A 21,042-nucleotide genomic window follows, 5' to 3' on the forward strand; every position below is an offset into this window, starting at 1 on the left:
ACTTGACCAGCCCGGGGGTGGTCGGTCTACTTACGACACAAGGAAAGGAATTGTGAAATCTCTGTTACGGATCGCGCACAAACGCCCGGTCGCACCTTTTCTCGTTCTCTCTGCTCTCTGCCTTTTTTCTCTCTCTACGTGCGTGTCTGTCAGCCGATTCTCGTTTGGGGCTTCCGGCTTTAAATATTCTGGCATCTGCACTTTCCTCATGCCTGCTGCCCTCCATCTCGTCCACCTACTTACCTTACCTTACATACGCCTTCCCCCATCTTAAGGAATAACACTCCACTCTACTGTGTCTCGGCACCAGTTCCAGCCTCGATAACGCCTCTCAACAAGCAACTATATCCACAGCTGTCTTTATAATCCCCGTTTCTTCCCCAGATTCTTCCGTACGGATAAGGATCCATCACCATCGGTACGTGGAGCCCGTCGACAACACAGCAACATCCAGACTCCTTGTCTAACACCTGCGTGATAGAACTTCACCTGTTCATTTCCCCCGGCACACACAATCAAAATGCCTGCCAGCCAGATCCAGATCGCTTCGCCTCTTCCTATTTCTCCCCAACGGAGGAATCTGCGCCTGATGACGGGCCAGGATCTTTACACAAGTTTAAACGCGACTCTCGCCTCAACCACCCACCGCCCGGTGACGCCTGTACACATGATTCAAGAGAACGACTACAGCGTGCCGGCCCCTCCTCCACCAAGCCCAGTATCATTCGCTACAGACCACTGGCAGTCATCAATCCGCCGATAAGGCATTCTTTGTTCAGAGCTACGAACGAATTCTTCCTGTCCACTGTTCGACACAGGGGCTACTCTTTACTTGTACAATTAGCAAACGGACAATTCACGGGAGTACGGGGCGAAATGGGCGCGGAGCAAACTATTTTTTTTAACGGCTAGCGAACGAGGTTTACACAAAAAGCAGGACTGGCACATATCATGGGTTTCTTCTTCTTTTCGGTCTGCATACGGGGTTATTGGCCGCAAACAGCCACCCAAAAAACGTTGATGGTTGGAGACGACGATGGGCGTCCCCATCTTACACATTGATCGACATGCGCACTCGTTTTCGGTGTGCAACTAGGAAATTGGCCTTTCTAGCTAGCTATGAATTAACACTGATAACACATTTTTCTTTGGCAACCGCCTTTGCTTATAGCTGCTGCGTTTTAAAAGACCCGGGGATTGTGACTCGTTCTGCGAATGGTTCGCCGGTTGACAGGGGGGAAAAGGGCCGTCCCATGTTTGCATTGGAACAGCTCGAACAGCCTAATCCCCCGGGTTGTTGACAGATATGAGGCAAGCAGGGACAAGCAAGGAATCCCAAAACAGTGGTTACAATGCTTTCCCCAAATTTGGATTGCGAGTTTGGAAGCCGGGCAGAATATTCGTCCAGACTGACTCCCTTTTCCTCTTGTTCGACTTTTTTTCGTCCCTTTTCTTGGGCGGACCTCGACGGGAAGAGCTTCCGTCGCCCAGACCGTTGGGTCCCATGGAAAATCGAAGGTGGAGGATGTTGCCGAGGTTTCGCCTGCTGCGAGAGCACGGGCCATCAACACCAGCGCCAGCGCGCCCCACCACTTAACGCGACTTCCCGCCTGCATCGTGTGCTCCTTTCGAAAAACGCGTCTGTCGCGGTCGGTGGTCCGCGACCCCCTTAGCCCGGCGCGTTGCTGCCATCGTTGCTCCATCATTTCCGCTCCCCACTCTCCTTCCGATGTACAAAACCTCTTCATACTCTTCGTGACTTTTCAATACTTCCAGCTTGTACCTTCTACACGCTTCGAGACTTTTTGATTGCGCCTGCCAACCCTCTCGACTTCTACTTCACCACTTCATAGCTCCCGCTTATAATCTGCATCGCTCTCACCCGCCTACGTTTTTCTCCCCCATCACCTAGACGACCAGCACTTGCACATCTCGACGCAATGGCTCGCGCAGCTTCCCGTCGGCAGGTCAAGCCTGTTGCAACTACGCCAGCGACCAACCCCATCAGCAAGTACGGCCGAGTCTCCAAGACACAACCTGCTCCCGTAGACGACGCCTCCAAGAAGGTCTTCTTCATCGGACTGCCCTCCTCTCTTCCCGTCGCCAAGACGGAAGTCAAGACAGAGATCAAGCTCGAGTCCAGCCCAGAAAGAGCTCTCCCCCCTCAGCCCGCAGCAACACCCTCAAAGAAGCGCAAGGCAAGATCGATTGACGAGGACGTCTCACCGAGAGATGTGGGAATCGATGCCCCCGGGTGTGAGTCTCTGAAGCGTCAGCGAGTCTTCAAGAATCGCAGCAAGGACGAGCCTGTCCCCATCAAGCTTGAGGTCGCCTCCACAACCGCAATCAACACCATCACCACCGCTGCCTCTACACGAAAGAGCACGACATCACCAGTCGCCGACAGCCGCCGAAAGACTCGCAAGTCGGACGTCATCTCCCAAGCAAAGACCGAAGTGCGCAAAGCCAACCAAAAGGTCAAGCGAACAAAGAAGCACAATTCCACAAAGTCAGAAATCAAGGAGGAGGTTGTCAAGAAGCAGTTGCCTGCTGAGCTTTTGGAGCTCCTAGACCTGCAACGCGCCATCCTCAAGACTGTTTCTCTTCAACTGGTGCACCAGAAAAACAACGCACCTCTTGACATCAGCTCCATCACACCTCACGTAGCCCGCACATGGGGAAAGAGGAGGGTTACAGTAGACGACATTCGGAGATGCATTGCCATCCAAGACACAAAAACACCAGGCCAGGAGGATGGATCCCTTGGCTCGCCATTTATCGTCACCGACTACGGCCGTGGCAAGCTCTGCCTCGAGATGGATCTCACCAAGAACACTGGCCGTATTGACGAGAATGAGCTTTGCCAACAATTCGAGAAGAACCTCCACATCATGTGCTCCCAGCGCGCCATGGATGAGATGTCGGATCTCGATATCTGCTTCGAGAACCTGAGCTTCAACGACCTGCCCAAGTCCGATATTACTGTTCGTCACACGACCATGTCGGAAAACCCCATGTTCGCCAAGGGCCAGCGCGCCTTGACCGGAATCAAGAATGACATCCTCAAGAAGCAGGAGAGAGAGACGCAAACCCAAGCAACCAAGTTCTCGGCACTCAACCCCAACGGCACCAAGATGACACTCCTCGACAGACTCCGAGCCAAGGAGGAAGCCAACGCCAACATCCAGCTCCCCACTGGCCCCGAGATGGCGAGAAAGCGCGCTCTGCAACGCGTCGGAGACATCTCCGCCGTCCTCTCCATGCTCGTGTCGTCGTCGAATGCGGCCGGACAGATGGTTGTGTCCTTCACCATGACTGTTCTGCAGCAGAAGCTCAAGGACTCTCTTCGCGTCCCCATGCCTATGGAGGAAGGCGTCGATGCGGTGCGTCTGATTGCCAGGGAGGTCGCACCGGAATGGTTGAAGGTTGCCACGGTTGGTGGTAAGGAGCACGTCGTCATCCAGACGAGACGCAAGCCATACGAGGCGGAGCTCGCCGCGAGAGTGAACCGACTTCTCGCATAGATGGATACATCTGGGTGGACGATTTCGGTGGAAGTGTGTTCAAGGGATTGGATTGATGCATGGCATAGCGTGTTTTTCTACATACGGAGTTTGGAAGATACCACAGACAGAGGCAAGGGAGTTGAGGGCGCTTGGGTCACTTGCGGGAGACACACATTTAGACTTGACACAATAAAGGTGTAACCAGTCACACGCATATAGAGACTGCAGGAGATGCAGATAATGGATTTAGTGTAATCGTCAGCTCTGGAGTCGCCAACTCATCTATTGTGCTGTAAAACGTCTAGGAACCGTAACCTTCATAAAGAGCCAGCCTCTCGAGACATTTCTGAGTCTTCAGTCTTGTTTCATGCTATGCAAACCAAGCCGGGGCCATCTTGTTTTGTTGTTTTGTTGTTCAATACGACCATTTTCCGCCCTTCCAAAGATTCCAGACTCCCCAGCGCAAGCAAGGTTTAAGCCACGAGCGCTCTCTCTCGTGTTTGCCTCCCCGGAGACCGTGACGATTCCACCGATTGAGTGAGTGGTATCAATCAAAAAAAAGAAATTAGAGACGGACGAATTGCTCATTTCTTCTTGGCGAAGCGCGGCTCGCCAATGTTGGCGCCGCGCAGCTTGACGTTGAGGACGCGCTCCATGGCGGAGAGGATCTTCTGGTCGGGGGCCGCGCTGCCGCGCTCAAAGTCGGCGACGATGGACTGGGTGGTGTTGCACTTTGTGGCGAGGTCCTTTTGGGTCATCTTGGGCTCCATCTTTTGGCGCGTCTGGGAGATTGCGTCGCCGACCTCCTTGCCGACCGTGTTGGGCTTGATGATGTCGTCGGAGCGGTCGACCTTGGTGAGGCGCTGGCCTTCGACGCCGGGCTTGGTGGCCTGTTGGGGGGAAGCGTTAGAAACTTTTGATTTTGAGGGATTGATCCTTGAATGCTAGATGAATGGCTTTCGAGAGTGGTTTGTCTCCCGTCATCGATTAAGAATTGTGGAGAATGGAGGGGTGAGGTTGGGCAAGGGCTCATGATGTCAAGGGTGAATTTCAAAGGATGCCGTCTGTACGCGCAGGAGAGGGATTGCCAAGGGGGGGAAACGTACAGCATTGCCAGCGGCGTACTTCTTCTCCGTTCCGATGACGGAACCGCTGCGCTGGGCGGCGTTGAGGGCGCTCTTTCCCTTGATGACGGTCTCTCTCTGCACGCCTCCGCCGCGGGCCTTGGAGCCGATCTTGGTGGCGGTATCCCAGTCATCCATTGTGGGCGGTTCGGTTGCGTGTGTGAAGAGTTATGAGTTGTAGGTAAGGATTCAAGCGGTACGAAAGGAGATATGTCCTTCTTTCGTTGTTCGTCGCGGTTGGTGATGTGGTCTCGTGAGGATTGTGATGTTGGTTTGTTGGTGGAGGGGGGAAGGAAGGTAGATAAAAGAGGGTTTCGTTGCGTCAGTTTTTGGGAGGCGGCTGTTCAAAGAGACGGAGGGTCCTGAATGTCTTTGTGGCTGGTGCGTAGGCTGGTCGGCAAATGACAGGTATGGAAGTCGATGGACTGGCATAGATGGCAAAAAACCGGTGGGGGGAAGGGGGGGGGGGCAGTCGAGGAGGGACTGAACTGAGCGAACTGAGTCAACCGGCGGAGGTAAGAGGGGCGGGTATCCCTGCATGTGCCTAACGCCGCCGCCGCAGCAGAGCAGAGCAGAGCAGAGCACCAGGGCAGATCCGACTGTCAGACTGGGCTGCAAATGGCGGGGTGACCGACCTGAAGAGCCCCCCCCTCTTGCCGCTGAGAGCTGTTCCCCAGCTGATGGGAGCGCTCTATCCGTATCCGTACTGCGTATGGGGAGCCTTACCACGTCTTTTCCCGGTGGCTGTCCCGGCCGGGCTCTATTTTTGCCTGACTGCGCCACACATCAGATTCGAGGCCCTCAAGGTCTTTTTTTTCGTCGTCTTCCGTACTCAAGTCAGCCCGTTAAAATCCGGAAGAGCGGTCTCCAAGGAGTACCTCAGGTACAGATAATTGTCCATTCCATTGTTGGGCACTTATCGCAGTTAACGGAACTGAGTCAATGATTCCGCCCAGGCTCCCTCGCGGGCCATGCGTAACTTGACACTGGCCATGTGGCAGCAGCTACCTTTGTGGTGTTCTGAATATGGCAATCTACTCTCTCTGCTCATCGTCAATCCAGGCAATGGTACCTACGGATCAGTAGCTAGCCGCCATGAACAGGTATGGTCCGTCTGATTCATGAGAGCTGTCCTGGGTGCCTGGCCGATAAACCGCCGGGCACAACAGTTTCACCTGGCCCCAGCTGGTTTAGTTGTGATGACTAAGCTCACTCACTCATGGAACGATGTTCTCACATTGAGGTGGGTTCACCAAGAGTCTTGATCTCATCGAACATGCTCGTCGGCCCACAACCCGCCCCGTCCTCCACCGAAAGACCCGATCTGGCAACCGCCATAGCCAAGCTTTCATGATCCTTGACTGAGAGACAGACTACCTTACCTCTAGCAAGACCACTCACGTCTTTTGGCAAGCACAACTTTCTCATAATGAATATAATACTCAACATCTCGTTATCATCATAAGACTGCCGGGCATCCCACCGAATCGCCCTGCCCCCCCTCCCCCAGGCATCCTTTCCAACGCCGCACGCCGATCTCTACCCCGTGGTGAACACCGGCCTCGGTCCCGGGAAATCCTCCAAACTTCTCAGCGGCCCGCGCAACATCATGGCCGCCGCCGCCCCGGGTCTCCAGCCCTTGACCCTCCTAGCAGGCTTCACCTACTACTCCCTCCTCGGAACCTACCTCGACACAGCCCTCCTCCTCCTCTTCACATCCTACCGCAACAAGCGCCTACTCGCAGACCTCATCTCACCCTACATAAATCCGCACCTCATACGCAACCAGCTACTCCTCCTCCCAGGCTTCCTTCTAGGATTCATCTTCCTGCAGATATGCCGCTTCCTCCTTGGCCTAAACGCTGCCACCGCGTCAGAAACGGAAACGAAAAAGTGGAAGACGACGCCGGTGAAACCGCTCTTGATCCCCTGTACCACGACACACAGGCGGACGTTCCCTGAGAAGCACGCCTTTGTGTACTCGTACCTCGTCGTCGGCATCCCCGTCGGATGGAAGGGCAACTACGCCGGCATGGTCTCGTGCGACGTCGAGGAGGCGGGCTGGCTATCGTGGTTCTCGCTGGCGCCGCGGACGGCGGGGAGGGGATGGTTTCACGTGGATCCGGCGGATTATCTCGAGCGCGGGAGCGGGCATCTCGGGTTGAGGGGGAAGCTTGACGCGTATCTCACATCACAGGTAAGAAAGGGGTCTCTACTGAACGGGTCACCATTGTCCACGAACTTCGACTTGGGCAATCCCCCGTGCGTGACATGAGAATGAACATGAGACTCACATAAGTCACACAGGGCGCGGACCCAGCGCAGTATCCCAACGCATACCTCGTCACCGCCGCCCGGTTCCTGGGGTACCACTTCAATCCGGTGTCCTTTTGGTATCTCTATTCCAGGGACAAGGAGCTGACGGCCATGGTGCTCGAGGTGAACAACACCTTTGACGAGCGGAGGATGTACTTTCTCACCACGGATGCCGTCCCGTCAGAACAGCGTCTCGACGGCCGTGGTAGTGAACCACAAGAGGGCATCGAAGAGCCAGCTTCACAAGAAGCAGATGCAGAACCCGTCCCTACTGCTTCTGCCGCCAAAAAGACGCAGCAGATCAGAATGACAAAAACATGGCCAAAAGACTTCCACGTCTCCCCCTTCAACTCCCGCAAGGGATCCTACGCCCTTTCCGCAACAGACTTTTTCCCACCGTCACCACCATCCGGCGGCGGCGCGGCAGAGTCCAAAGACGAATACACCCTCGACAGCACAATCACCCTCTCCTCCTCAAAACACCACCCCAAAATCGTCGCCCGTCTCTTCAACTCCGCCCCGGCCATCGACCCAGCCACCATGAACCCCCTCCAAAAACTCGTCTTCCTCGCCCGCTGGTGGTGGGTAGGCTTCGTCACCTTTCCCCGCATCGTCAAGGAAGCCGCCGTCCTCTCCCTCCGCAAGGGGCTGCACGTCTGGTTCCGCCCGGAACCCCTCAAGGAGAGCATCGGGCGGAAAGCCGACGCGACGGAGAGCCGGCTCGAGCCCGTCTTCCGGTCTTACCTCCGTCACCTGGTCGCGCAGTCCACAGCCGCCATCGCCGTCACGTATATCCCCGCGGGAATCTCTACCACTGGAGGAGCAGGAGGAGGCCTTACCGAGACGATGCTCTCGCCCGCCGCCCAAAAGAACCCGAAACGCGCAGAGCACCTCGACGTCAAGGTCCTCACCCCCGTTTTCTACACCCGCTTCGTGCGCTACGCCCACGACCTCGAGGCCATCTGCTGCGAGTTCCAGGACAACGGCACGCTCTGGATCTCGCAGCCAGAGGTTCTACCCAAACTCATCCTCAAAAAGCCCGCGCCGCCACTAAAGACGACAAATATCTTAGACTACGTCTACTTCAGAGCCATACGCGCCCTGCGGCAGAGGCCGGACCGCATCGAGCGGCCGATGACCTCGGCCACGAAGTCTTCGGGAGCCAAAGACGGCGACACCGGCGGCGGCGTACAAAAAATCGATATTCGTGACTTCCGCAACTCCTCCATGGACGGCTTCGTTCTCGGGCAGACGGATAGGCAAACGCGGAGCGCGTACAGGTCCCTCGTGCTACGGTCTTTCCTCGCCGACCGCTTGGCGCTGGGGAGCGTGGAGCTCCTGGATTTGCAGCACTTGATCCTGCGCGCGGGCGTCGCTTGGGTCTTGTCGTCTACTGTCGCTCCGCTCATGAGGTTATGAGTGAGGTTTTGATACGAGTACCGTAGTACTCAGTAAGCGCCATGCATGTGGCTCACATTTTATGTTCCTACCTACTAGAGACAACGCGCAATCAGCCGCGCCTATTAGAAAATCATAGAGAAGGAGAGAAGGGCTAAGATGTAATAAGCAGGAGAGACAACTCTCCAGACTTGCTCCAGATAGATGACGATGCCCCTCTGGCTGGACCAGTCCATCTCAGCCTTCAATGTATGTCGCCGATGATCAAACAAGGCAGCTAGCTAGCTGCTCATATCTGCATCGCCCGGCTGGTTTCCCCCCTCCTCTGCATATGCGACGAGCTGTCTTCCGTGGCTCACTGTCATTGGGGGAGATCTCTTTTTTCGTCTCAGATAAGCCCGCGGAGATAAAGTTGATAGCTCACCTACATTTCATCATTTACTTGCCGCAGTCCGGCGTATCATGAGCAGCAAACGCACAAAGACATCACACGTCCACACACCGAGCTGCGCTGTCATGGTTGCTAGTAAGCAGATCCCTCAAGATGTGGATCTTTCCAATGGTTACAGCTGGTATTTGAAATACTCGTCTCTCTTTCCCGTGGTTCTCCCCAACCAAAAAAGCATATTCGGCAGGTAGTCTGATTAGTCCCTGTTGGGGCGGGCGGGCAGTGGACGCTGAATTACATCTCTTTGCATGCGGTACCTTACCTGGAAGAGGGGTTCCCTTACCTCATGTCTGTTAGCTTGCATGGTCCAAGTAAGGAAACGCTGTACTCGAACTGGGCACACGGCATACGTTCGTGCCCTTACTCAGCATGCCATCTAATGTGTAGATAGTGCAGCGTTTGTGGAAGAGAAGAAATCAAAAATCTGTCAGAAAGTCATCTCATGTTTCAATCGTTGATTCAAACGTTTCGTCAATGGCATCTGGAATACTTACCTAGCTCTGATTCAGAACGCTGTCTGTGAGGTGGCGCACATTTCCCCGCCCCTGTTTGGATCCCCGATTTCCGAGGGACCGGGGGAAGCTGGTGTGGAGGGGGAGGTCTTCGAGAGTGGACTCAGGGGAGGGCCGGGGTCACGTCACACTCTCCAAACATAGGTTGCCCACAGGCGCCTCGCACTGCTTTTGGTGGTTGCCATTACTCGATTCGCAATGATTTGCAAAAAGAAGGCTTGTTGAACCGCTCGGGCATGGGGCCGATAGGTAGGCATCCACGCATCCTAGGTATGCACCTATGCCAACCCGGCAGTGGGGTCGGTGTGCACACGCTTGAAACTTCACACTGACAGAACTCTCAACTCCTTAAGTCGAGGTGCCGCAGAGAACGAGTAGGTATCCGGTGTGTCGTGCTAAGGTGCCGGCGAGCTGCAGTAGCACTAACGCGGGTCCCGCATTGAAAATTCCAAATCGTCCGGTCCAGGGCGGGCGGCCGGGGGGCTGCGTTCGAGAAAACCCGTACAGTGTTTCTCGAAGCTATGATCCCATCTTGTCAGCAAACCGTATCTTCGATCAAACGAGGATATCTCAAAGACGTACCTTTTGTCATGGAGAAGGGGTTCTAATGACAAATTACGATGGTGAAAGGATCTTTTCTCCAAGGGACCCGAACGCCCGTCCGTGGCTGGCGCAAAACCGAGCTTTGGTTTGATCTTCACCTGCTATGAGCCCCCCCTTCCGTGCCCCTCCGCGGGGTCGAGCTGTTCGAGTTCGAGACATCAACATCCAATGCTCGCCTGACTAGCATAGTCCTGTCATGCCACAGATTGACTCGAACAGCGCTCGCAGTGAACATATTCCGACCAGGCCCCGGTATTGTCTCGCGTTGTGCTGTACTGTGCTGTACTTGGTCGTGTATGTAGCGAATTTGAGAGCAAGGATGTCATCCAGACTTTTGTTGATATACGGTGCAACAAGGATGAGCTGCCCGCAGGTCGAACAGAAACGCCAAGGAACTCAGGATCGCCGTGGCCTGCAGCGCTGACAGAAACGTCTCTCGAATTGGTGGACCCCTTCTCCTCACTGCTTCCCAAAGTTGTCCAAGGTCTTGTTTCCAGGGTTGGGTCGTGTTCGATGTCCCGGCGCCGAAGGAGCCCAAGCCTACCGCCACGAAAGGGTATGGTCTCTCGAAGCTTTATGAAGGACTCGTCGGATGTATAAAAAGAAGTTATTTTCCCTCATGAACGCTGTTGTCGATTCCTCCTCCCAAAGAACAAAGCACAAACGCCAATCTTCGGAAAGTATCTCAACGTCTCAAAACCGCAGCTTGAGTTGTGGTCGCAGCCAATTCACCATCGGAAACTCCCATCCTACAGTTTCGGACACTTCTCCCCGCTCATCCGGTCTGGATCCAGGATCGGTACCTCAATAGGGTAAGTGACGTCGTCGGAAATATGTAAGCGCCTCGAGTGGTGTTCGGAGGTCGCCAGCTAAAACCTGATGCGCCACCAGATACCCCGCCCCCTCCATCGACAGAAACAAAAAGGGCTTGCTCCCGTCTGGTGTTTGTCCAGTTGGAAGTTTTGCTGCACTGCACTGTCTTTCAACGACTTCGAAATTGTTGTTGTTCTCGAAGAATTCCAACCCTTTTCAAACGTACCTCTCCGACTTTGATTCACATATCCAAAATGCCTCTTACGGGACACTGCCTCTGCAAGGCCGTCACCTACAAGGTGGACGTCGATGCCCCTCTCATTACGGGCTACGACCACTGCGACGATTGCCAGCGCCAGAGTGGCTCAACATACTGTACGTGTTCTCTCTGCTGCTTTCCCACATAGCCTTGTCGTAGCATAGAAGCGGATTGCTCGATCATTCGGCTTGTAACCTGGGCGTGTCTTGGTTGCTGACCCTGGATTAGCCCTCGTCGCCGTTGTCCCCAAGGATAAGCTTACCATCAACGGCCCTACAAAGAGCTGGGCAGGCAAGGGCTCATCAGGCAAGGATGTTCACCGCATCTTCTGCTCCGAGTGTGGCTCGCCAATTGCTCACGACCCCGATGCGGCCCCAGAGATCATCGCTCTCAAGGCTGGTACCCTCGATACTGAGATTAAGAAGAACCTGAAGCCGGTAAGTCGAGCCACGAACCCAACACCTATCGAAGGCACTCTCTCCATTGTCGTGGCTTTGGTTTGTGATGGTGGCATAGGCGAAGGTCGTGACTAATGCGTTATCTCCAGGACACCGAGATTTGGACCGTCGGCAAGCTGCCTTTCTGCCAGGAGAACTTGGCAAAGCCCTTCAAGCACATGCCCGAGTAAATTCAGGCGCACGGAAAATCGAATGGAGTTGAGATGCACGTAAGATGGGATATACCCCTAGGTCCTTGGATGAAGGGTCTGGGACCCAAATTATATGCTGTGCGTTGAAGGGAACAAGAGTAGCACGGATGAGTTGGATGTGGGAAATTTGTGGGTGTGGTGGATTGGCGTGAGAACCTGGAGGGTTATGATGGCATCGGGCTCGACTCGACCTTCCATTGACCCACGTCCGTCGTTACCCAAGTATACCCAGCTATCAGTTTAGCTCGGACGAGAGATTCTGGAAGGAATCATTAGAAATTGAATGCAAGGCAATTGTTCTACAAAGACACATTCGATCCTGCCTCGCAGTCCAGGTGACATCCTTGTCCAAAGCGCCATCACTGCAATCCGAGTGTCACGTGTAAGAAACGAGTTGCATTTAAGAAACTCCCATTTTAATTTTCGATCATGTCACTTATCACAGTCACGGCTCAGCCGAGGAGAAAGGGAGAGGTGCATTGATTCAATACTCATTAAAACTTGAATCGTGAACAGTGCCAAACGTTATCATTACTTCCGTCACCAGACATCTCTTAAAAGCCGCCCTTCCCTCACGCGACGACCAGCATTCTGCCTCTCCAGCAATCTCTTACAGTCCTGCGAAAACTGCAATACCAGCAGCACCCATCAAGAGGCCACCAGCAGCGTAAGTCGGCATCGCACCACTACCAGCGGTTGTGCTCGTGGCCGCGGCACCCGAAGCTGTACCGGTGGTGGCAGTTGAAGCACGGGTAGATGAACTACCAGTTGCTCCCGAAGCTGAGCCAGTCATAGCAGTAGTAGGGCTCGTCGTCGTGCGGCTAGCAACAGCAGTGGCACTCGCAGCTGCACCAGTGATGGTGCCAGGTCCCTGGGGGCCGCTAGCCGTGTAGTAGAGAGAAATAGCCGTGTTGCTGGGAGCTTGATCGCTTGTGGCAGTGGCCCCAGTGGTCACGGGAGTAGCAGCAGCCTCGATGCCGGAGTAGATGCTGGCGAAAACAGCAGTGGGAGTACCTGTGCAGAGAGCATTGGAGGCAGATGAAAGGACGCCGCTGTAGAAAGCTAAGTTTCGCTCGCTGCGGAGACCGTGAATAGTGAGGCATCGTTCGCAAGCCAACTTCTCAGCGAAGAAGCTACCCCCGCAGATGCATTGGGCGTGTGCCTCGTAGTCGATAGGGTTGGTGCCATTGGGTTGACAGGCGAGCTCAATGTTCTCGATTTGGACGCAAGGGGGAAGCTGGGCACCAGAACCTGTCTGAGGCTTGCAGACAACGTCTTGGTAGGGACGGCTGGTCTGGCGGATGTCGAGAAGGGCTGGGATAGACCAAGCCTGGGCGGTAGAGGGAAGCATGGCTGCGAGGCCAGCGATGATGGTTGTCTGTCTCATTTTGGTGTAGTTTGTGTGTTTTGACAAGCCGGTCAAAGTAGCGTGGTAGTAAGGAGTTGGATGATGAAGGAATTGTTCGAGAGGATAGATGCAATGGCAATGGATGTGGGTATTCCAAAGGAGTTTGGTTTATTGGTGTAAGTGGTGAAGGCAATTGTGGAAGACTCTGATGATGTGTACACTGTAGTTGGATGGGAGAAGAGGAGATGGGTCGGGAAGAGAATTGAGAGAAGGGGATTAAGAAGAAAAGGAACAAGAACACAAAGGCATTGTCCAATGAGTAGGCTGCTGCCTGTATCACAACCAACGGCAAGTGCTCTCTTGCTGTGACTACCTCATTTGCCAAACCGGGTTTTCGTACCTGACCTTACCTTGCCTTGCCTTGCCTTACCTGCCTCGACTACACTAGCATCCAGGAGGGGGGAGGAACAGGCGTGAGAACGCATGCGTCGAACCGGGGCAAACGGGGGAGGTATCGTGGACAGGATATCCAAAGTTTGGATCTTTGGTGTTTGACCTTACCCTTGTGGTATTCCTTGTTTACCTTGGGTCATGCAAGAATACGTTTTGCCGTCATTACCGCAACTAATGCGCCATTAACGGCAAGGTGTGCCGGAGGGGAATGTTGCCAGAACAGACGGTTTCTCACGCCGGCGGAAATTGAATATTGCGGCACAGCTAAACACCTCGTTCACTCCTGTAGACGCACACACACATGGTGCAAGTTGTCCAGTCACGGTCGAGGAAGATTTCGCGCCGAGTTGAACCAACTCGAGCAGCTGGCCGAAATTGGCCTAGTGACGCAAGGATGGCACTGTCCACACCTTCAACTGATGGGAAAGCTCGGGCGCAAGTGTGGAGTCAGAAGCTGTCCTTTTGACAGGGGAGCAACACCTTATCGAAGGTGCTTACCTAGCGCCAAGCGAAGCAGCATCCCTAAACATCGTCGACCCCATCGGAAGGCTTGAGGATATGGAGTACCTTGGTGTTGGACTCTGAGCTTCCTGTCCCTTCTTTTGCGGGGACTCGGGGTAAGTGCATCTGAAGCACCATGCGAGGTACTAATGCTTTGACTGAGTTGCTGCCGCTGGCCAGTCTGAAGGACTGCATAACGCTTCATCCTGCCCCTTCCCGTTGTCGGGTTACTCGTGGCATAGGTACCTTACCATACCTATGGTAACTGCTACCTCCTCAACTGGGCAGGAACCAGCTGGACGGCTCGATCTCATATTGTTCGGTCTGGTTCCTTCCGTCGCAAGTGACATGGCAGGTTTTCCTCAAGGGAAAGTGGCACTTCGACGCCCAATAGCTGCAGCAGCAGCAGAGGAACCTTGATCAAGAAGGAGCAAGGGATCACTCCCTGGCACCGCATCGAATGATCGAGGTACTGCTCATCAGTCGCGAGGCGCCTTCAACCACGTGCCTGCCACAAAAAGCTCGGGGCAACCACCGTTCAACTCTATTCCTGCAGGCAATGCCGCAGGGGTAAATTAAGCTTGCTTGTACCTAGTAAGCATGGTCTTGCCTGTATCTCATTGCGAAGGTCCCCAGATGTGGCAGGAAAGATGCTGATCTGTTCGACGACGCACCTCCGTCGTCTTTTACAGAACATCCAACGGCAGACAACTGAAGTATACCAGGCTGTTTTCGACTTTTGGAATTCGAGTCGGCACTTTGTTCTGTGGTTTGGGGACGCATACAAACGAGGCCCTCTAGGCTTGGTAGTGCGCGTGTCATCCTACGTATTCTAGTGCCGCATCGTGCGTACCCAACCACAATCCAGCACTTTAAATGCAGTTGATTTCATTCCCGAATTCGATCGCCGGTCAATGTGAAAAAATCGAGCCGGACATATAATTGCTGCATGAGCCTGCCACTGGCCGCTGGGAACGGTCCCATCAACACAGGATGGCCTGGTCTTGAGACCTATGTCTTTGCGACTCGCACCCAAAGCCCGAGTGTCTTTGTTTGCGGCACTATCTCACTTCGACGTCTGTCTTTCGGTGTAGGAAGACGCCGCCCTAGCCTCTCGGTCAGCTTCCAAGCTTGGTCTGGGCTTGCATTGTGGCAGAAACAATGTAGGCAGGGTGCTTGCAGTGCCGCTGAAGTTGGCGGAACATTATCTTCAGCTGGGCTCAGCCATCCGTCTGGCTCGTGTGGCTGAAGAACAAGTAAACGACTGATTATATGGCACTCCTCGCCATCTGATATTCCAATCTCGCGAGCTACACATTGTCCCGAAATAGACACTCATCCCGGGTTCCTATTGCAAGTATGCGCTTCTTCCAAGAGCTCGCTGTCGCTGTCGTGAGTCTCGCGCTGCTGGCTTCGGCTGTTGATCCGTCTATACATTCTCGACAGGCTCAGCAAAGTCTCAGCAATGCGCTGACAATCCACGCCGATCTCTCTGCGTTCAACGGCATGCTGAACAGCTATCCGAGCATCATAAGCAACATAAACGCCGGGACGAAAAACAAAGTCACCCTCCTGGTGCCAATCAATGATACCCTCGCCAAGTTTCTTCAACAGTTCAAAGTCAGCGAAATCACGCAGCTTCCAGTGAGCCAGCTCTTGATCATCTTTCGATACCGCAGTCTAGATGCTGCGTTGACGGCTGCAAACTTCAGCGGGTCCAGAGGCATCACAGTCCCCGCCAAACTTCGAGATGAGCTCTTCAACCTTCGGACACCTGGCCCTGCCATAATTGACCAGTGCGGCGAAGACGCTCAGGGTCAGGTGCTTTTTGGTTCGCCGAGCACCATCAATCCCGCCAAATTCAGAATTAGGCAAGGGACGTCTTCCGATGATCACACCGCAAGCCTACGCGGTGGTCTTGATCAGACTGCCGAGATCACATCCATCGATGGAGTGTGGGATGGCGGATACTTCCAATCTGTTGATGCGTGAGTCCATACCCCTACGCGTACATTAAGGGACTCATGCTGATGGCCTCAAAGTGTTCTAGAAGCGCCGGCAATATGCTCCGCCACCATCAAGAAGCTCTCAAGCTTTTTATCGGCTCTTGGAGATGCATTGGATAAGATGAAGCTACGGAAACAACTTGACAATACCGCCATCACATGCTTGGGACCCAACACGGCTGCTTCCAATGAGGCAGGCAGCCCCCAGATTTCGTTCGGAAACGAAGACTTCAAAATCGCATTACTGTGAGTTGCGAGTCACGGACTCGGAACATAGCTCTCGGTCAACTGACCTAGGGAAAGCTTCCACATTCTACCTCGGGCAGCTTACAGCGACTTCCTCGTGGATGGCCAGGAATTCAACTCGATGGCCAACGTGACTGTCCGCGTCACGCTTAAGGATAACGAGATCTGGTTCAACGACGCAAAGGTCATCAGCCCCAACGTACTGTAAGTAATACCACGTACAAGCACTGCCTGGCCGGCAATTATACCTAGGCAATGATGCTAATTGGCTTGTGGCAGGACTAAAAACGGACTCATCCACATATTGGACCGCGTGATGTCCGCCAATGCCCTGCCGAACTCCTCGACTTCCTCGCCGACCGGGACGGGCTCGGCTACCCCTACTTCAAGTGCTACGCCCCCGAATGCTGGGAACCCCATGTCAGAAAACATTCGTTGCGCCGCAGTCATTGCTCTTGCGGCTGTTGTGCTGCTCATATGAAGCCATGTCTTTACGGACGCTGAAGGGATTTCCCGCCTCTCTGACGGAGGAGATTTACAGGGGAAGGAGGATATTGCAGTCGGTATGGAATTGTGTAGGTATACATAGCTGCGGTACTAATCGAGTGAAGCTCATTTGCTGCTGAATCAGCCCTTATATCCGAGGAGTTGGGATTTTCAACATTGACAAGTATACTCAGGACAGGAAGCCCGGGTGATCTTGTTCATGCGTGGAATTGTGAGCAATTTAGTATGACAAGGTAGAAGAGGGAAGGCGGCAGGTGGCGCTGTCATCCTGAGAATAAACAGACTTTCAAATGAACAAACCACGAGAGCCAAACCCATCTAGGTCCCGTCAATTCCATTCCCGTCACCAGCCAGCAGGTGCCCGTCTAGGACGGGTCAGGTCAAACTGGCTGGGTGGTGGAGTGGTTTGAGGTCAACAATCAAAATCGCCAACCAGCCTACTCGACGACAGGCTCAGCGCATATGAGAGTACCCGAGTTCGAACCCTAGCATGAGCACCCAGAAATTGATTTTCCCAGCATGAGCACCAAGAGATGTAGCCCCCAGTTCGGCATCCAGGGGGTGGGGGGGGGGGTTGGGTTAGCTCCTTTGTCAGTTTGGATCAAATCTCTTTTGGTGTATTTTGGTATTTGGATATGCGGTCACCAGAGAGACATGTTTGTTCTATCTGGTGATGTCAGCAAGACGAGCATGAGGGTATAATGATTACGACGTCGACTGCGGCTCACTCAGGAGAATAACTTCTTTTCCTGAGTATCTGAAGATCGGGATCATCATCTCAGGTGCCGTTGGTAGGCCGGCAGCTTTTGGGAGTCAAGAGATGTTTTGATCAGCTCTAGCAATTTTGATAGAAAAAAAAACGCCCAGGATGCAGCCACCATTTGACAGTACATTATTTCCGTTTATATATCAGATCAACGGGGACTCATCCTAAGGAAATTCACACCAATGTGCGATTGATCTACAACTTTGCCACTCTTCAGACAACAATTGTCTAGTAACCTAGGTGACGCTTTCGCAGGCTGTTGCTCTGCCGTTGTCAATGTCTGTCTTATCTTACTCTGATGAAGTCGTGATATGATCTTTCTGGAAGGTTGCCAAGATTGTTGTCTCACATACGAAAGAGGGCGAGAACCCTAGCAACGCGGGATGCCTCTGCCCTCTGGAATCCTCACCGACTAGCTCGTCCCAAGGATCTACCGTGCATGTCAAACCTCATCCGGCCGATCCGCTCTGCGCCAGTTTGCTTGCTTACATTCGCGTTTCGTTTCGTGAAGCTAGAATTAACCATCCTGTATCGTGCCGCGAAACGATGGTATTGGGACTGTCGAAAAAGTTTCACTAAGAAGATGTGAAAGCTGGCCTTCAAGTCGTGGATAACTCAGCAACGCCCGCTTGCTTCCAACTAACATCCCGGAATCCGATCATATCATCCTGGCAAGAAACGGGAGCTCCTGTCTACGTCACTTTCCTACTAAAAAATCGGGACCAGAGCCACAGCCTTATCATCCGCTTGGGTCCCTTATTTCTGGAGATTAGGATCATATTTTGTGGCGCCCTTTGGTGCGTTTGCGTGGGGGGTCCGTCCGTCTTCAAGCTAAGGGAGGGAACTAAGGTAAGACACACAATCCTTGGGTTTCTTGCTCATGCTGAGCTGTTCCCCTTGGAGTCCGCGCCAGCTTTGAAGGTAGTCCCCTCTCCTCCCCCCCTCGAGCAGAAAAAAAAAAAGAGAGAAGTTGAAGGAGTCAAGTTCAGACTACCACCTTCATCCCGAATCAGTCCACACAGTCCGCGATTCCAGAAGTCCGCATCGCAACCCCGGTCTACCCAACAAACCTCACACGAAAAAGAACATCAATTCTTCCCTACTCCGCAGGCAAAAAGAAACACGGGGCGGACCACCGATGGGGCTTCAACGGCCTCCGAAAGGAGGGACCCACGTATCGGTCATGCTTCTCCGCGCCGTCGGCGATCTCCCCGCAATCATCTGGGAGGTCCTGGCCGCCATCGCATGGGAAGGGTGGGTCTCCATCACGAACCAGCTCCGTCTCCTCATGGCGACCTACCCGCTCATGGTCATCTTTTTCCTCTTGTCCACCAGCGGCGGGCCCCTCGACATCACCGTCCTCGTCAGCACCTGCTGCATCGCCTACCTCTACGCCTCCTTTCTCTACTATTTTCGTCTACGGGACCGGCTGCCCTGGGCGTGCATCGTCGCGACGCTCCTCTGGTTCGACGGCGGCGACGGGCCCAACAGGCAGCTCATGCGCCGCGGAGCGGTCGCTGTCTTCATGCTGGCGCGGGACGACGACTGGAGCGCCGTGGTGGAGAAAAGAGTGAGGGGCCAGACGCTGCCGTGGCAGGACGGGAGCGGGTTCGCGTTTCTTTACAACTTTGAAGGGCGCGAGTTGCTGAGAGAGGTGGCGCTGTATTGGGTCAATACGCTCTGCTCGTCGTTTGGGCGGCGGCGGGTGCACGACGACTTTACGCTGCGGACTTCCATCAGGGTGATGGACGTGCTGGTGTTGCCGCTGATCGGGGCGGTGGACTGGGCTTGGCGGTACAGGCAGGCTCGGAAGCGGATGAGACTTGTCGAAGAGGAGAGGAGGAGGGGAGGTCTGGTGTTGCCGGAAGGGAATTGAGTTGAGTGACAAAAAGGAGGCACGGGTCCGTTGAGGTCTTCCCAAGGATGTAATTATTCTTATTCGAGTAATCGTAATAGTCCGCTTTGAAACATGGACCGTAATATTCAAAGAAACAAAGCTGGGTATCGAGTTGAATCGAAGGGAAAGTCATATACGTGCAAAATCCTCAAGGTAAACCTTTCAGGCACTGACAGGACCAGCCTCGTCCTGCCACCACTCCATAAACGTAAGAAGCCTCTTGGTCCGCTCCCGCGCCATCTCTCTCCCAGCATCCGTCTTCATCATTCCCTCCAGTCTGACGAGCTTCTCCTCAAAGTGCATAATAGATTCGTCCATGCTGCGCGCGCCCTTTGCGCCGCCAAACGTGAAGCAGCGCCCGATGCCTACGGCGCCAATGGCGTCGAGGCGGTCGGCATCCTGCACGACGGCGAGCTCCGGGTACTCTGCAATCAGCGCCCGGACGCGCGCCGGATCCTTGATCTCGCTGGAGTAGCTGACGCCGAGGCAGATTGTCTGCACGCGGACGGCGAGTTCCGGGCTGGCGCCGAGGGAGCTGAGGAGGGTGGAGACGAGGGTGGATGCGTCCTCGCCGGGCTGGAGGTACTTGCGGTCGCCGACGTCGTGGAGGAGGGCGGAGAGGGTGATTGTGTGTTTGTCCAGGGCCGGGGTGGTGGCTGGAGACTGCGCGTGGATGCGGTGGGCGAGAGAGACGACACGCTTGATGTGGTTGAAGTCATGGGAGGCGTCGTATTTTGCCATGTAGGCCTCGACGTACTTTGTGACCTCGGAAACGAGCTCCTCGTTGGTTGGTGATGTGGTTTGAGCCATATTGGAAGCCGGGGCCTCTGACTTGAGAGTCTGATGGATCTTGAACGTCTGCGGATGAGAAAGCTTGTGTTTGAAGAACTGAAGGAGACTGGGTCGTCGATGGCGTTTATCGATAGCAATGGCAAGACTTCTCGTTGATGGATTTGTAATCCGACCTTTTCAGCAGGGCTTTACCTTGAGGACGTCTAGCTAGATTGAGGGACCGAATTGATGAAAGAGGGGCTGCTGCTGCCTTGGATCGTTGACTCAGGCCGGCAACGTAATAACTCTCGGACGCGATTTTGTTACGACGCGCCGAAGTAGACAGTCGCGAGATCGTTGAAAAGGAACGCGCTATCAGGTGACCCTTCACGTGATAAAGGTCAACTGTAGGTGGATACCGCCGCTTCCAGTCTCCACATGGCTCATCCCTCTCACGGGCGATCCCGCTGTTTCCCGCCAGGTCCTCCCGTCACCAACAAAGACCACAGGCAAACGGCACACTATCACGGATCTTGGACGTTGGCCAAGCATCCGGGGAAAAACTTTCAAAGACCAAATCTCTTGTAATGCTGCAACACACGTAACACTCTTGAGCGCCCAGCTTGTCAGCCGACATCGATCTTACCACTCTGAGGTCAGACCGCTTCAAGCTCGCAGTCGCTTTGTGAGACATCTGTCGGCATCAAGGAATAGGCCGATATACCAGAGTTGCAGCCCGCTTAGGAGGCGCCGTACTGTCACAATCACAACCCTCTCTTCGCTTTCTGATCAATCTGATGGAGTGACAATCTCGATGGACCTTTCGCACATTTGCGCTCCAGAACCACGGCAGGCATCTCTACATCCCAGATCCCAGATCCGATGAGGGAAATACCACGAGCGGTCTTGCCGTTCCGTT

The 21,042-nt window shown here is 54.2% G+C and overlaps 8 protein-coding genes across 8 annotated transcripts; 5 read left to right on the forward strand and 3 right to left on the reverse strand.

The window, feature by feature from the left end:
* The first annotated feature begins 1,606 nt into the window (after positions 1 to 1,606).
* Positions 1,607 to 3,732, forward strand: BDZ83DRAFT_599766 (uncharacterized protein). The gene has a single exon (XM_060507003.1). The coding sequence runs from the start codon at positions 1,941 to 1,943 to the stop codon at positions 3,522 to 3,524; it is 1,584 nt and encodes a 527-aa protein (XP_060371112.1). The 5' UTR covers positions 1,607 to 1,940; the 3' UTR covers positions 3,525 to 3,732.
* Positions 3,733 to 5,099, reverse strand: BDZ83DRAFT_599767 (multi protein-bridging factor 1). The gene is made up of 2 exons (XM_060507004.1): positions 4,613 to 5,099; positions 3,733 to 4,396 (listed from the first exon to the last, which is right to left on the reverse strand). Exons 1-2 carry the CDS (start codon positions 4,766 to 4,768, stop codon positions 4,091 to 4,093), a joined length of 462 nt encoding a protein of 153 aa, XP_060371113.1. The 5' UTR covers positions 4,769 to 5,099; the 3' UTR covers positions 3,733 to 4,090.
* A 1,140-nt stretch (positions 5,100 to 6,239) lies between these two features.
* BDZ83DRAFT_715329 (uncharacterized protein) lies at positions 6,240 to 8,365 on the forward strand (the record flags this gene model as incomplete). Its single annotated transcript, XM_060511736.1, has 2 exons — positions 6,240 to 6,827; positions 6,938 to 8,365. The coding sequence occupies 2 exons, from the start codon at positions 6,240 to 6,242 to the stop codon at positions 8,363 to 8,365; spliced, it is 2,016 nt and encodes a 671-aa protein (XP_060371114.1).
* Positions 8,366 to 10,874: 2,509 nt separating this feature from the next.
* On the forward strand, positions 10,875 to 11,759 carry BDZ83DRAFT_295706 (glutathione-dependent formaldehyde-activating enzyme). The gene is made up of 3 exons (XM_060502216.1): positions 10,875 to 11,095; positions 11,208 to 11,416; positions 11,527 to 11,759. Exons 1-3 carry the CDS (start codon positions 10,975 to 10,977, stop codon positions 11,605 to 11,607), a joined length of 411 nt encoding a protein of 136 aa, XP_060371115.1. The 5' UTR covers positions 10,875 to 10,974; the 3' UTR covers positions 11,608 to 11,759.
* Positions 11,760 to 11,970: 211 nt separating this feature from the next.
* BDZ83DRAFT_599804 (uncharacterized protein) lies at positions 11,971 to 13,469 on the reverse strand. Its single transcript, XM_060507005.1, has one exon. The coding sequence runs from the start codon at positions 13,013 to 13,015 to the stop codon at positions 12,239 to 12,241; it is 777 nt and encodes a 258-aa protein (XP_060371116.1). The 5' UTR covers positions 13,016 to 13,469; the 3' UTR covers positions 11,971 to 12,238.
* A 1,820-nt stretch (positions 13,470 to 15,289) lies between these two features.
* Positions 15,290 to 16,663, forward strand: BDZ83DRAFT_646495 (fasciclin domain-containing protein; the record flags this gene model as incomplete). Its single annotated transcript, XM_060509972.1, has 4 exons — positions 15,290 to 15,918; positions 15,973 to 16,182; positions 16,234 to 16,386; positions 16,462 to 16,663. The coding sequence occupies 4 exons, from the start codon at positions 15,290 to 15,292 to the stop codon at positions 16,661 to 16,663; spliced, it is 1,194 nt and encodes a 397-aa protein (XP_060371117.1).
* A 1,975-nt stretch (positions 16,664 to 18,638) lies between these two features.
* BDZ83DRAFT_746917 (uncharacterized protein) lies at positions 18,639 to 19,331 on the forward strand (the record flags this gene model as incomplete). Its single annotated transcript, XM_060513340.1, has 1 exon — positions 18,639 to 19,331. One exon carries the CDS (start codon positions 18,639 to 18,641, stop codon positions 19,329 to 19,331), a length of 693 nt encoding a protein of 230 aa, XP_060371118.1.
* Positions 19,332 to 19,422: 91 nt separating this feature from the next.
* BDZ83DRAFT_295752 (HD domain-containing protein) lies at positions 19,423 to 20,387 on the reverse strand. The gene has a single exon (XM_060502218.1). It carries the CDS (start codon positions 20,160 to 20,162, stop codon positions 19,515 to 19,517), a length of 648 nt encoding a protein of 215 aa, XP_060371119.1. The 5' UTR covers positions 20,163 to 20,387; the 3' UTR covers positions 19,423 to 19,514.
* Between the last annotated feature and the right edge of the window lie 655 nt (positions 20,388 to 21,042).

This window comes from Colletotrichum acutatum, assembly GCF_030867785.1.
Source record: "Colletotrichum acutatum strain CBS 112980 chromosome Unknown BDZ83scaffold_4, whole genome shotgun sequence".
Taxonomy (NCBI): Eukaryota; Fungi; Ascomycota; class Sordariomycetes; order Glomerellales; family Glomerellaceae; genus Colletotrichum; species Colletotrichum acutatum.

Coding starts and splice junctions, on each gene's coding strand:
- BDZ83DRAFT_599766 (XM_060507003.1), top strand. CDS start 1,941: ATGGCTCGCGCAGCTTCCCGTCGGCAGGTCAAGCCTGTTGCAACTACG.
- BDZ83DRAFT_599767 (XM_060507004.1), bottom strand. CDS start 4,768: ATGGATGACTGGGATACCGCCACCAAGATCGGCTCCAAGGCCCGCGGC. Junction 4,397..4,612: donor AGTACGCCGCTGGCAATGCT/GTACGTTTCCCC, acceptor TCCCCCCAACAG/GCCACCAAGCCCGGCGTCGA.
- BDZ83DRAFT_295706 (XM_060502216.1), top strand. CDS start 10,975: ATGCCTCTTACGGGACACTGCCTCTGCAAGGCCGTCACCTACAAGGTG. Junction 11,096..11,207: donor CCAGAGTGGCTCAACATACT/GTACGTGTTCTC, acceptor ACCCTGGATTAG/CCCTCGTCGCCGTTGTCCCC. Junction 11,417..11,526: donor TTAAGAAGAACCTGAAGCCG/GTAAGTCGAGCC, acceptor CGTTATCTCCAG/GACACCGAGATTTGGACCGT.
- BDZ83DRAFT_599804 (XM_060507005.1), bottom strand. CDS start 13,015: ATGAGACAGACAACCATCATCGCTGGCCTCGCAGCCATGCTTCCCTCT.
- BDZ83DRAFT_295752 (XM_060502218.1), bottom strand. CDS start 20,162: ATGGCTCAAACCACATCACCAACCAACGAGGAGCTCGTTTCCGAGGTC.